Raw genomic sequence first — 14,632 nt, 5'->3', positions numbered from 1 at the left:
TTTTTTACTTTATGATATCTCTTTTATTGTCTTTTTCTCCTTTGTTGTCCATTCAAAACTTGAAAATATTGTACTGAATAATACATGTAGCTCAAGTGTGATAGTTTACGACCCCCTTCCCTCCTTCTCTCTCTCTCTCTCCACAGCGGCAAGTCATGACGTACAAAATATTTTTTTTATCAAGCAGCAACAACCTGTATGCAAAATACTATCTATAGTTTTTGTACATGCACGTCTATAAGAATGCATACTTCAACGTAGATATCCGGCTGTTTTGTTCATAAAACACCCTCTTATTGTATTTTACTTATGGACGGTCATCGATCGAAAAAGCCTTTAAATCTTTTTGTAAAAAGAAGAATAGGGAAGAGAGAGAAGGGGGGACACAATGTCTTCACGTAATTCATTCCTGATTGTGTTGATTACGTTTAATTTCTTTATGCTTAATACACAAGAATGTATACTAGTTTTGGTCTCGTCTTTTCAGCCACATGTTAGATCCATAATATTGTGTTGGTCTTGTATTTCGAATTCACTATGGTGTTTTTTTTCCCGCCACTTTCCCAATCAATTACTATGCTGTATACGCCCATTCTTTTGGACCAACTGCTTAATCTCTTCATACAATATAGGAAAAGTCCTAATTAGATATCATCTCATTCTTTCACGACTCAAATATTTTAATCGGTTTGTCAGAAAAGAGATCCATTACTTTAATTATTAAACTGTGAATGGTGGGCTTCTATTACATTCTTGAACTCTCTTTATACTTTCAAATTAATTCAAAGCTCATTTCCAGTTCCCCTCATTTATTTATTCCTCCTTGTAACAGATTTCTAAGGAAAAATACTCCCTTTGATGTAGACCATTCTCGGTATTTTCTAGACTGAAAAGCATGTAATGCGGTTTCAATGTATTAATTCAATTCAATGTAGATTATGTAAGACATTAGAAGTCTATAGTGATTACCGGTACTCAATCTTGTTGGACTTCTTTTTATGATTCATGGTTCTTTTTTTTTGTTGTAAATATTGTCTTCTTCCAATGCCCTCATAGTAAACTCTAAGTTTTTATTTGCTGAAATTGGTTTATCCATTGTATCTTTAGGGTGGTCGAGCTCTGCTCTGCTGCCCAGCCATCATTGACCAAGATGGGTCTTACTCTTTTTGCATTGAAATATGGTCTTATTGTTGATACACTAGCACCACTTTCACACATGAATACACCTCTACACACACACTCACGCACATGCACCACTTGCACACTTGCAGTTGACCTCTCTCCAAACCTCCGGTACTTTACATTTTCACGTTCCCCTGTTTGAGTCACATAATTTTACTCCAGATATTTTCATTGAGAACCCGCAAGATAGCAAATATTACACTCCCCAAGAATTCAACAACGAATTTAATATTACTCCAGATCATCTATCTCTTTTACATGCAAACATAAGAAGTCTAAATAGAAACTTTGAATATTTAGTTAACCTCTTACACTCATTAAATAACTTTCAATTTTCAGCCATCGGTTTAAGCGAAACATGGCTACATGAAAGTTCTCCTGACATGTTTGATATACCTAATTATAAATTGATAAGGGCAGACCGTAAGGGAAGAAGAGGAGGAGGAGTTGCTTTTTACATTTCACAAAATCTCAAATTCAAGATTCGATCTGATGTTAAATTATTGCATGCCGAGTCATTGTTTATAGAGATTGAAAATTCTAATTCCAAAAATATCATCATAGGATTAATTTATAGACCACCTGATACAAATATCGATCGTTTTCACGATGAACTAGAATATTTTCTTCATGAAATAGGGAATGAAAACAAACATTGTTTTTTGCTCGGTGATTTTAATATCAACTTCTTGCCCTCATCTCACATTAATAATTCATCAAATTTAATGAAATTAATATATTCGTTTGGTTTTATTTCTATTATTAATAAACCCACAAGGATTAACTTGAATTCATCAACTCAGATTGATAACATATTTTCGAATGTTCATAATAACAAAGCCATAGGAGGGATTTTATGTTCTGAAGTTTCGGACCACCTGCCTATTTTCTTAACTTGTGATTGTAAACTGTCTTACCCCAAATCAAACAAAGAATATACTTATCGTAAAGAATCTAAACAAAATATAGAATTACTGAAGCAAGATCTAGTTTTGGAAGAATGGGATGATGTTTATAATGAAGTAAATCCCAATATTGCATACAATAACTTCAATAATACATTAAAACATTATTATGAAAAGAATATCCCTATAGGTAAAATAAAAAACCAACGTAACAAACCCAAAAATCCTTGGATAACGAAAGGTTTACTGAAGTCCATACAGACACGTAATCGCCTATATAAATATCACTTACGCAATCCAACTGATGATTCTTTAAAAAAATATAAAATATATCGTAATAAACTAACAAAATTAATTCGAATATCCCGAAAATTGCACTTTACTAACAAAATAAACGCTGCCAATGGAAATACAAATACAACTTGGAAAGTTATCAAAGAAGTGTTGGGTACTATAACACCCCCCACCTAATGATAAAATCACTCTCAATGGATCTGAAATACTTGATCCCACTAATTATGCAAACTCATTTAATTCTTTCTTTACCAATATTGGACCCGAGCTTGCAAACAAAATTAATAGTCCCAACGCACATTTTACAGATTACCTCACAGATCCAAATCAAGAATCTCTTTTTTTAACCCCAACAAACCCCTCCGAAATAATCACTATTGTTCGTTCCCTTCATAATTCTAGATCTTCTGGTTGCGATGGCATTAACATGTCTCTTCTTAAGCAAATAATCCACCCTCTTGCTAGCCCTCTTACTCACATATTTAATAACTCCCTATCCCAAGGTGTTTTTCCAGACTTATTCAAAATTGCAAAAGTTAATCCAATCTTTAAAAAAGACAACCCTAAAGAAATAAGTAATTACCGTCCCATTTCCTTACTTCCAACAATATCTAAAATTCTCGAAAAAATAGTTTACACAAGACTTTATAAATTCATAAACAAATACAACATTCTAAATTGTAATCAATATGGTTTTAGAAAAAATTATTCAACAGACTTAGCATTACTTCAAATTTATGACAAAATAACAAATGCCATAGCGAACAAAGAACACGTAATTGGCATTTTTTGCGATCTTAGTAAAGCGTTTGACACCCTCAACCATGAAATTTTACTTTCCAAACTCAACCATTATGGAATACGAGGTCAATGTCTCTCTTTTTTTAAAGACTACTTAAATAATCGAAGGCAATATGTCAATTTTAACAGTTGCGACTCTGATTCTCTTTTAGTTCGATGTGGTGTCCCTCAAGGTTCCATTTTAGGCCCACTTTTATTTTTACTCTACATTAACGACATTATTAGAACCTCCTCTATTTTATCCTTCGTATTATTTGCCGACGACACCAATATATTTTATTCTCATAGAGACCTTAATTCATTAAACAATATCGTTAATCGTGAAATAGACAAAGTGTCAAACTGGTTCAAAGCCAACAAACTCTCCCTTAATACAAAAAAGACACATTTTATGTATTTCAGACACCATTCCCATAACATTAACACACCGATTCACATTAACATTGACGGCACCCCCCTTGAACAGAAAAACCAATCTAAATTTTTAGGTATAATTATGGATGAATTTTTGACTTGGAATCAACACATTCACCATGTTACGATGTCCGTTTCCAAAAGTATTGGAATAATTTCTAAGTTAAAATTCACTCTTCCTGACAAAACTTTATTCTTATTATACAATTCATTAGTCCTCCCTTATATAACATATTGTAATATCGTTTGGGCAAATTGTGGTTCTTTTAAACTAAACTCCATCTTTAAACTACAAAAAAGAGCAATCCGTATGTGCACAGGGTCACATTACTTGGCTCATTCTGACCCATTGTTTCATAAACTTAAAAATCTTTGATATCAATACGATTCAAGTAGCTATCTTTATGTTCAAATACTTTAATAATCAACTTCCTCCGTCCTTTAATAATATGTTTAGGTTTAACAGGTCTGTTCATTCCTACCCAACCCGCACATCAGGAAACCTTCATCTCACCAACCCTAAGTTATTAATAACTCATAAATCAATTCGACATTATGGTCCCGATATTTGGAACAACTTTCCAAACAACGTTAAGTCATGTTCAACAATATACTCATTTAAAGCCACTATTAAAAGAAAAACCATTGAATCATATGCATCCCCCTCTTCAAGTTAATTATTCAACTGCCCTTTACTGCACCCGCACCTGCACCTGCATTGCACCCACTTGATCAATGAAAGAAATTTATGTACCATTTTACGAGGCCGCCATCATCTTCAAGCTTAACCGCTCACGATGGCGGTCTCCTGCATTCGTTTAAACTGTTATTTTATTTTCATTGAATATTGCTACTTTTTTATATTAATTTTTCATTGCTTTGTTATGACTATTTCTTAACTTGTTTTGTAAAACTCAATTGTATCACCTAGATGATATGTTGAATATTTATGCTGAGTGCAGAAATAAATTCAAATCAATCAAATCAAATATAAACAATGTAAAATCAAAGGCTTTGCAGAAGTTATGAGGTGTACTACACATTTTTGTACACTTGAATATTTGTAGTATTCTCTACAATTTTCTTTTTTTTTAATTCAATTTTCATTATTATTTTTTGTCTTAAATTGAATAATAAAAAAATGTATTGTTTTATTTTTATTGTAAGTTAGCATGATGTGCCAATCCTGTTTTTTTGCTGACACAACGATACAGATAAGAACAGTAATGATGACAACCTGATGATGTTCATGATCATCATGCCAATATTATTACAATGAAAGAGAAAATATCAAAAGGATTGGATAGGTGTAGTATTTGATAATATTTATGATAATTTGGTATGTTTTATTAATCAGCGTTGATTGTAGCCGCCTCCCAGAAGAGAGTGGTCCACATGTGTCTGGGAATAAATCGTCATGTGATTGGGAGGCATTTCCCTAAACTGGTCAATCTGGCATTCATTTCTCTTGAGCGACATGACGATGGCACCATTGATACAACAGATCTCATCAACCGAGTTAAGCTTGCATTGGGTAAGAGTAAAGTTCCATTTCCATGGTTCATTTCGTAGAGGTGCTGTCGCTAAGTGGATGAGTCTCCACACTTTGAATCGCAAGGTTCCAGGTTTGAATCTCACCGCAGCACTCGCATCCGTTGGCAAAGGGTTTATCTATATTTGCCACTCTCCACCAAGGTGTAGTAAATGGATTCCTGATAGGAAGAAATTCCTTGAATGCTCAAGAGCCCGATAACTGTAGCAATGTTAAAGCCGGGGGAATAGTACCGGTATGCAGCGCTTAAAAGCATTGTGTTAAGTGCTATATAAATATTGCATATTATTATTTCATGAAACACAACTGAATGAAATGAAGTTTCACTTTAATTCCTGTATCAAATTAGGGTACATGTATATAACACATATCCATATTGACCATATGTGTTAGCAGTCATTACAGAGGTCTCAAGATATTTTCTCTGAAATAGCTCCAAGATAATACCAAACCTGTCACAATAGGAACAGTAGGTCAGATAATATGTGAATAGTCAAGGGATTAGGTCATTTTAATGTGGAAAATTGATATGACGTTATTTTCAAAAAAATAAACAAGAGTTATTCTTAGGCCAGTGCATGGTACTCTAATAATTTTTAAATAATGGTCAACACTCCTGTTTAAAGGTCAAGTCCACCTCAGAAAAATGTTGATTTGAATCAATAGAGAAAAATCAGAAAAGCTTAATGCTGAAAATTTCATCAAAATCGGATGCAAAATAAGAAAGTTATGACATTTCAAAGTTTTGCTTATTTCTAACAAAATAGTTATATGAATGCTCAGGGAGGAATGAAACTTCATTTCACATGACAATGATGAGAAAATCAAAATATTTCATGTAACAAAATACAAAAGAAATAGTGAGTGAGTGATGTCATCAGTTCCCTCATTTGCATACCGACCGAGATGTGCATATAACTGTTTTGTGAAATGAAGCGAAACCTTAAAATGTCATAACTTATTTTACTTCCTATTTTGATGAAATTTTCAGTGTTATGCTTGTTGAATTTTTCTCTTTTTATTCAAATAAAGTTTTTGTTAGGGTGAACTTGTCCTTTAAGCATGTACTTGTAAGTTCTCTTAAACATGACAATGTGGATATAGTACATGATCTGTGCCAGACATATCTTTACATTTACCACTGCCCTGGATGCTTAGGGTATGATAATTATGACACCGGAAGAATATTTTCACAAGAAAAGTCTTGCAGATATACAGTTGAGGCCAGAAGTTTACATACACCCAGGAAATTCAAAGAAAAGTTGACACTTGCCAATCATCATAAAATTTACTGTATCTTATAAAATATTTGTGCTGTCATGACAAACTTGATATCAAACAAATGAGTATGTCATGCCCCTTCATCACATTGCTTTGTCATCAGGAGCTGAAAAATATTTAGGTGTCATTTTCCCTCAAAATATCTTCATATTTTAGATAAATTAAAAATAGAAACTTGACAAAAACATTTCATATTTGTGCTGGTTACTTCTCAATACAAACATATCAGATTACACTTTTGTGTTCAGTGGTGACATATCATGATAGAAAATGTAATATAATCATTGATTTGATATTTATATATTTCTATGAAATGTTTGAAAATATAATAACAAACAATAGAATACATTTGGCATGAATATTACTTTTTTTCTTCAAAGAAAATTCCACCTGAAATATACTTTAATTCCAGTGGCATCCCAATCATGTGAAAGAGTTCATTATGCTCTTTCATTTGATACAAAATTCGTCATGGTAGTATTCATATTTCTGAAGATAAAGTAAATTTTACAATGTTTGGCAAGCGAACATATTTCACTAAATTCCATGGGTGTATGCAAACTTTTGGCCTCAACTGTATATATCTATGAATTTGAATTGGGCTGAGGAATGTAAGTTTTGTTTTGATTTTGATCATTCATACAAAAATTTCATTTTTACATCCCAGATCAATGCAATGGAAATCTGTCAAGAGAAGAACTAGCTTTTTCCAGTACAGAAGCCAACCCTCCTTCAGCTGGACAATACTCTCGGGCCAGTAACCAGCATGCCATGGATGAACGTAAGATGAGTGAACCCAGTTATCTCTCGTCTCAAGATGGCAAGGCACCTACCCAGATGAGGACCAGTCCTGTACATGGTCTAAGCTCTTCCATGGGATTGGTAGGAAACCCTAGTAACCAGAACCAGCAAGGAGGAAGAGTAGTCCCATCTGCCTGTTCATCACACAGCAAGGATTCTGCAGGTTATGCTTCAGGTGGGAATCCCAACCCTGGCAATGGTCAACCGTTCCATGCACAGCCCTCAAGTGGGGGCAGTTCAGGGAACCAGGGCTGGAAGTATGTTGGTGTCAACGGAGGTTCCTGGAATGGCAATGCTCTGCCTGCAGGGTCTTTGGATCCATCCCAGAGCGAAATGATAATGCAGATGGGAGTCGTTAATCATCAAAGCAGGCCACCACTTACTCCATCTCAGATGAACATCAACCAGGAGGGTCAGCAAGCTTCGGGACAGTTGCCTTTATCGAGAGACGGTTCATCAGGAGTCTATCATCAAGCTACACCTTCAGAATCATCCTCAGATACTGCCAAGTATCTTGCCAATGGAGACTCAATGCCCCTCACTTCCATCCATTCCATGCCGTTTGGATCCAAGGAACCTGTGCTGCCACAGAATGATGCAACCGTAGAATGTCCATCAGGTTTTAATGACATGGACCCTAACAGCAACAACAGTCAGTACCCTAATAATCTATGTGCTCCCTCTAGGAATGGCCACTACTCGGCAGCAGAGATAGCTCCAAATATTCGCCCTGCCCCACATGACGACCGTATGCAGAGACCTACAGGAAATAAGATCCCCAGAAGAGACAACACAGGAGACATCTCCATGTCTTCTCCTGAAGCCAATGCCTCTCCTCACCAAGAATACCCCAGTGGAATCCCTCCTTCAACAGGTTCTGTTGCCTCAGATGGAGGTAGCTTTGCATCCTTACAAATGATCCCCAATCAGAGCATCAACAGGGACGGACCTGCATCTCTTCCTGCAACAACGTCCCTCAACATGCCCGGTTCTGTGTCAAGGCAGGGTAATGCATCATCTTCTTCAGTAGAGACTCCATTTGTTCAAGTTGCAGAAGACAACCAACATGATTGTCAATCTCTGAATGGACTCCCCTATGCTACCAATATGAACAGCAAAGATGCTTTCGAACAAGAGGATTACAGAGGTGAGCACACAATTTTTGTTTGTAATGAAATACTTCTAAAAACCAAGGGAGCATTTGACGAAGGGACTTTTCGGACGACGTATTATCCAACAAGTGTTATTTTATCTGAATCATCATGGTAATGGTGCTTTACAGTCAATCAAATTCAAGGAAAGTTGTCAGATCTTACGACTTATCAGATGAAAAATGTTGATGAAGTGCTCCCCATGAATCTCTCAGAGTATTACATAAAGCTATAAGGCATGTATATTACGGTATTATTAAGACTCAAAATCTCTTTCATCAACTGCATGGATATTTTTTTTTTGGGGGGGGGTGGGGAGGTCATAATCGATTAAACTTTATGTTAACAACTGCACCTTATTTTTCCCATCAACCCCTTTTTTTTTTTTACAGAGGGTTCTGGTCAGAAATTACCCAACAATGTGATAGGGGCTGAATTCAGATCTCTTCCTCCAACAAGTGCAGGCCAGAGAGTGGGAAATGAGCGTGCTGTAAATGGTAAGATTCTTCACTATTACCTGTGATTCTGGGGTGTCACATTGAAGAATGAAATACAATGTATAGAAAATGTAATTTATTGTCTTCAATCACAAAGATAAAAGAAGAATAGTGGCAGGAGTGACGGACAGTAATCCTGTGTTTGATAGACTATTTGTGTTCTTCGTCATCAGGATGTGCCCTCTGACATGCTAGTCTATGGCATATTGTGTCCAAGATGTACATTTATTGTAAATACTGATGGTAAACATTGACTGTATCTGTCTTATTACAGGCTATTTAAAGTTTTACAAGGGCTTTTGAAAGATCCACTTCCAACTTCAGGAAAATCTGTATTTTTAAGACACAATGGGAGTGATTGATAAAAAAATGTGCAACAACTTCTTTGAGTAATTGAAGATTTTCTGTCTCTTATTTGGTGTGATACTGATATCATTTTCATGGATTCAAAATGAGACTACCCTTAGCTGATATTCAATAAGGATTTTTCAGTCTTTCTGAATTAAAGTATTTTAATTTTTAATCCCAAAGTCAATGATGAAATCAAGATGGAGGCTGCAGGATGAAGTTTAGTTTTATATCTTATTGCTGATTGCCCTCAAAGAGATGAAAGTTCCTTTTTTGATGAATGTCTTTAAATGACCTTTGACCTTGCCTCCTTGCATTTCCACAGATGATGAAAGGGTGCATACCTCTCCAGGTAGGATCAACCATAACCTAGGTTTCCCTATGGAAAACAGCTTTCCTGAGGAGACTACCAATCCTCCAGATTTCCCTATCAAGGACATGGACTACCGATGCAGAGAGATGCTGAAGATTATGTTAGATCCAGAGACCAACACAGGCAGTGATTGGAAGGTCTTCGCGTACTTCTTCAAGATGAAGTTTGAGGAAGTTAGGTACGTTGATTCCCTTCAAAAGAGCTCAACACTCTATCTGTTTAACTGGTTGCATGAGAAGCGACCTGAAGTAACCTGCGGGGATTTCAAGAAATGTGCACAGCTTCATCAACGATTGGATGTCGTCAGAAGGATGAACAAATTCCATTATTGATCAGTAGCTATTTGACATTAGTTTGATAAGTCCATGTTGGATGTACCACAGGAGCAATAAGGTGAAAAGTGGTCAGTATTCTCTTGTCATTGCTCATAAGGAATCTTTTGCTGTGGGAAAGACAAAAACAGTCATGAGTTTTGAAGTTATTTTCATGTTATTAAGGAAATATTGCTTCTCGGGTGCCTGCACACTCAAGCTATGACGAATAGCTGAAATGTTGGGCTGAATGTGTGTCTTTTGTTCTATTCATACTCTCTGTGTGCATTGCAGGTGACTTCCAATAGACTTGAGTCAATATCTTTTGGCATTGATGATTCGCTTATCATGCATCATACATTCTTCATAGCATTGTAATCAACCATTGTATTTTCCAATTACTTTGAGGCAGTTTCTTTCATACTACAATCTCTTGACCAGATCTGAAATTTGTCTTTAATTTACCTTGGACAACACTTTCATGGATAACCTGTTATACATTCATTCATTTTGTACATATTGTATTTGATCCTGCAGGAAAAAAATGTCCTCAATGAATACTTTGCTTACAGTATTAATGTCATAAATATGAAAAAAAAATGTGTGCACTGAAAAATTATTTTTCAATGCGTGTGCACACGCAGTACTTTCAAGGCCCTGGTCCAGAAAGGAATTGTTAATTCACACTCTTCTAAAGAGACTGTTCACACGAATACAACACTTATGCAATCATTCTGTGTATGATTTGATAAAGCTTGGAGAAAGAGTAGCCCAGATCAAATTCAGTGTGCATTGGCCCATTTTCTAAAGAGACTGATCACACCAATACAACACTAATGCAATCATTCTGTGTATGATTTGATAAAGCTTGGAGAAAGAGTAGCCCAGATCAAATTCAGTGTGCATTGGCCCATTAGTTTGGATTTAACCTATGTTAAGCTATAAGCATATTACCCAGTGGGTTAGTGATGGATAGTAGTTTCATATTCACGTGTTCATTTTTTAAATTTTTATTGCTATTGTGTAAATCCTTGGATGCCTTAAAATAATTGTTAATATGAGCAGGAAACATTCACGGCATTGACTTCATAATACAACATTGTTCCTTGATTTCCAAACTGGTGTGTTTCTATATATGTGTTGATCAGTGCTATATTAGTTCTTGGTTCAACCATTCATGAGAAACTAGAATATGACTGCAGAATTTAGTACTTTGACCTTTAGTAAATGTACATAAATAAAGATTAAAAGGTTTGAAGAAAAAAAGAAAAAAAAAATATTGAAAATAATGTATAAATGAAATACATTTTAGCACTAAATAATTTGTACATATTTATGTAGTTTCTTCACATGTAATAGTCATATATACATATATGTCTCCCCTGGCCGATTGCAAAGACCACAGTACCTATCAGAATACAAATGTGAATTGTGATCTTGTGAGAGAAAGAAATACAACATTTATGACAAGGAGTACAAACTGAAGTCTGCATTGGTTAACCTTCTTTGTTAAATAATTGCAAAGTGATTTTCTGACTAGATTTCACGGAGATTGTGTTGTTTACCTCAATATTTCTAAGGTCTCAAGAGATTTGATTTATTAGGCAGACTCTGCTGACTGTATGATGCTTTCAGCTTAAAGCGTTAAATACCCAATAATCTTAATGTGAGGATTCAGTTTTGGATGATATGCAGCTATGTATGAAATGGTATGAATTTTGCACTCATGGTTGCCTCACTTGCCTGTAACAGCAATGTAAACTAAAATGTAACTGACACTCTTCAGTGTATCTCTCTATCTTGATGGAGTGTTGTGGCCCAGTGGATTAGTCTCTTGACTTTGAAACAGATGGTCATGGGTTTGAATCTTAGCCATGAAAAAAAATTTCCTTCAGCACGATATTAATCCACATTGTGCTGCACTCAACCCAGATGAGGTAAATTGTTACCTGGCAGGAATCTATTGCTTGAAATGCTTGTGCTGTAAAAGGCTTGTCAAGCTAAAGCCAGGGTAATAACATCCAAGTCCCTTTGGAAATGTATAGATATGTTAAATGGTATGTGATATGCACCATACAAGAACTTATCTTTTCTAATTTACATGGTTCATTGTAGAATATCATAGATTATATAGAACTTTATGCATGGCACATTTATCGTGTGTATATATTTGAAAATATCACATATCGAGAATCATAGGCCCAAATTCGCATTGTGGTGTTTAAAACCATCGGTTGAACCCATGGTTTATTAGGCTTATTTACCGCTCATTGAAAAATGTCCAATGCTGAAGCCTGTTGCATAAAACTTTTTACCTGAGAAAACTCTGGTAAAAACTGAAAACTAAGGTTAGTCTGATTTCCGCCGTTGACTTTAGCACAGGCCAAAAACTCCGGTAAAAACAACCTGAGTTTTCTCAGGTAAAAAGTTTTATGCAACGGGCCCAGATGTGTGTTTTTTGTCACAGTGCGCTAAATTGACACCTGTTGCCGTAGTTATCCGTACTGTTTTATTCACGAGTCCACTGTTTTAAATTAACAAGTCCACTCTCCAAACCGTGGACTTGTGAATAAAAACCATGGCAACAGGCATCAGTTTGGTGCACTGTGACAAAAGCGTGCATCAGCATTGGACATTTTTTAGACACTACCTTTATGAATTCAGGCCATAGTATATAACTTCGGAATGATTAATTTTGCCTGCCATAGCAGTTAATATGTTGTATAGGATCAATCAAAATAAAAATATTGATGATCATGAGCATCAGCATGTGAAGTTGAATTTTTGATTTTTAAAGAAATTTATTTTGTATTCCCCCTTATTTTTTTACTTAATCATTATACTTTCAATACAAGTCTGTTTTGTAAGAACGAATTTGGTAATCAGTGAACTAAGGAAGCTTAAAAGTGCCATCCAGATGTTCAGACAATCGTCTCGTCATGTCCGCATCTTGTAACAAGGATGATCAGATGACGTGATCTTAGATATCGTGGAGAGATGACCATATGACAAGATCTTGGATCTCATCATGTCTACATCTTGTAGAATAGATGATGAGAAGAAGTGATCTTAGATCTGTCATCTCATCTTTTTCCCTAAAGCCCCTTTTACACCTTCACGGATGCAACACGGATCATCACGGATCTCAGTCCGTGATGATCCGGGGTGCCAAATTGGTATTTTCCTAGCATTCCCGGAGTGAGTACGGAGTTAACTGGTTATTAACACGGATATGTACGGAAAAGTACGGAGTCTACAAGGATAGGCAAGGTAGCAATAGGGATCCTGTTTGATATGCTCCCGGAGCCAACACGGAATACTCGAATGATCACGGATGTTACTGGGTCTTTACACGGACCTTTACGGTTGCATCAAATTTTCGTCCCTTTTTGCAGCATCTGGAGCATGCTCGTGCTTGGTTATGAATACGGACTATTGTTCATGTACGCAAACAATACAAACATTTGACCCCGGATAAAGCCGGTATCAACAAGGATCACCCGGTTCTTACAAGGAGCCTCCCGGATGCATTCGGTAGCTACACGGATGTACAAGGAGGCTACAAGGATGAACACGGATGATTATCAGTCTGTGTACTCCGGGATGAAAAATTGAACATGTTCAATTTTTCTCCCGGACATGCCGGTACATCAAGGATGGCGCCGGATGAGTAGCCGGAGTGTACACGGTAGTCCCGGACTGTACAAGGATGACCCCGGATTGAAAATCCGGGATGATCCGTGTTGCTTCCGTGAAGGTGTAAAAGGGGCTTTAGAGATGTAGACATGTCAAGATGATTATCTGAACATCTGGGTGGCACTGTTAAGCTTCCATATTGAACATTATTTTATCTTGTTTGACCAATTTTTACTTTTTACTTAACCCAATTGCATGTATAAGCAGACATAAGTGAAATTGTGAAAATATTGAATTCAAACCCATGTACATGAATTTTTGTTTGGCAGTTTCATATTGTAAATAGCCTAAATGTGGATAGATTTGAGGCAAGTGATGGTGAACTCTTATTGTAAATACAAATGTATATTTCTTTACCTGTATGAAACTCTACTTTTTAACATTGGAGTAAGAAGCCATTGGCTGGTGAGGGAGAATTTTTCTCAAAATTTGTCTCCATTTCCTTTTTTATTTGTTCAGTATAGTCATTGTTCTTCATGAACATGCATATGTTAATGCTCAGTATGTGAAGAAAAGTTGGGCATTTGTAATAATTTTTTTCTTCTCATTGCTTCTGTGTTTAAGTTTAACAATCCCTACCTTCTTCTGTTCCTTCTTCATTCTTGTTTCTTCTTATTATTATTGAATACAAAATGTGTCGTACTCAGATTTGGCTATATTCCAGTGTGAATTTCATACATTTATGTGATGCAATCTGCATATTCTATGATAAAACATTGTTATGGTTTTAAAACATTGTATGTTATAAATAAATAATAATATAATAAATGATAATGAGACTTGTAAAGCGCCAAAACCACTCTGTAGAGTGCTCAAGGCGCACAAAGAGCTAAGAGTTAAATAGCAAAGTTTTTAGAAGATTTTTGAAAGTTTCGACAGAGGTACATTTTTTTATGTCTTCAGGAAGGCTATTCCACAAAGTGGGGCATGCAAAAGCAAATGATCTTTCCCCCCAAGTTTTTGAAACTTTCGGAATGACAAGTAAGCCAGAGGTGGATGAGCGCAAAGATCTGCTTGGTCTGTAGT

The 14,632-nt window shown here is 35.8% G+C and overlaps 1 protein-coding gene across 2 annotated transcripts in view; it reads left to right on the top strand.

Annotated features, from left to right (window-relative positions):
- Nucleotides 1-11,161, top strand: part of LOC121418770 — a 28,018-nt gene extending 16,857 nt beyond the window's left edge. For both annotated transcript variants that reach the window (XM_041612869.1, XM_041612870.1), the window contains 4 exons: nt 4,954-5,130; nt 7,097-8,377; nt 8,774-8,878; nt 9,552-11,161. In XM_041612869.1, coding sequence (XP_041468803.1) covers nt 4,954-5,130; nt 7,097-8,377; nt 8,774-8,878; nt 9,552-9,931 — 1,943 coding nt within the window. In that variant the 3' untranslated portion in view covers nt 9,932-11,161. The remainder of the gene's footprint in view (nt 1-4,953; nt 5,131-7,096; nt 8,378-8,773; nt 8,879-9,551) is intronic.
- The last annotated feature ends 3,471 nt before the right edge of the window (nt 11,162-14,632 follow it).

Source organism: Lytechinus variegatus, chromosome 7 (assembly GCF_018143015.1).
Source record: "Lytechinus variegatus isolate NC3 chromosome 7, Lvar_3.0, whole genome shotgun sequence".
In the NCBI taxonomy this organism is placed as follows: Eukaryota; Metazoa; Echinodermata; class Echinoidea; order Temnopleuroida; family Toxopneustidae; genus Lytechinus; species Lytechinus variegatus.
This window is presented reverse-complemented; position numbering and strand designations above follow the sequence as displayed.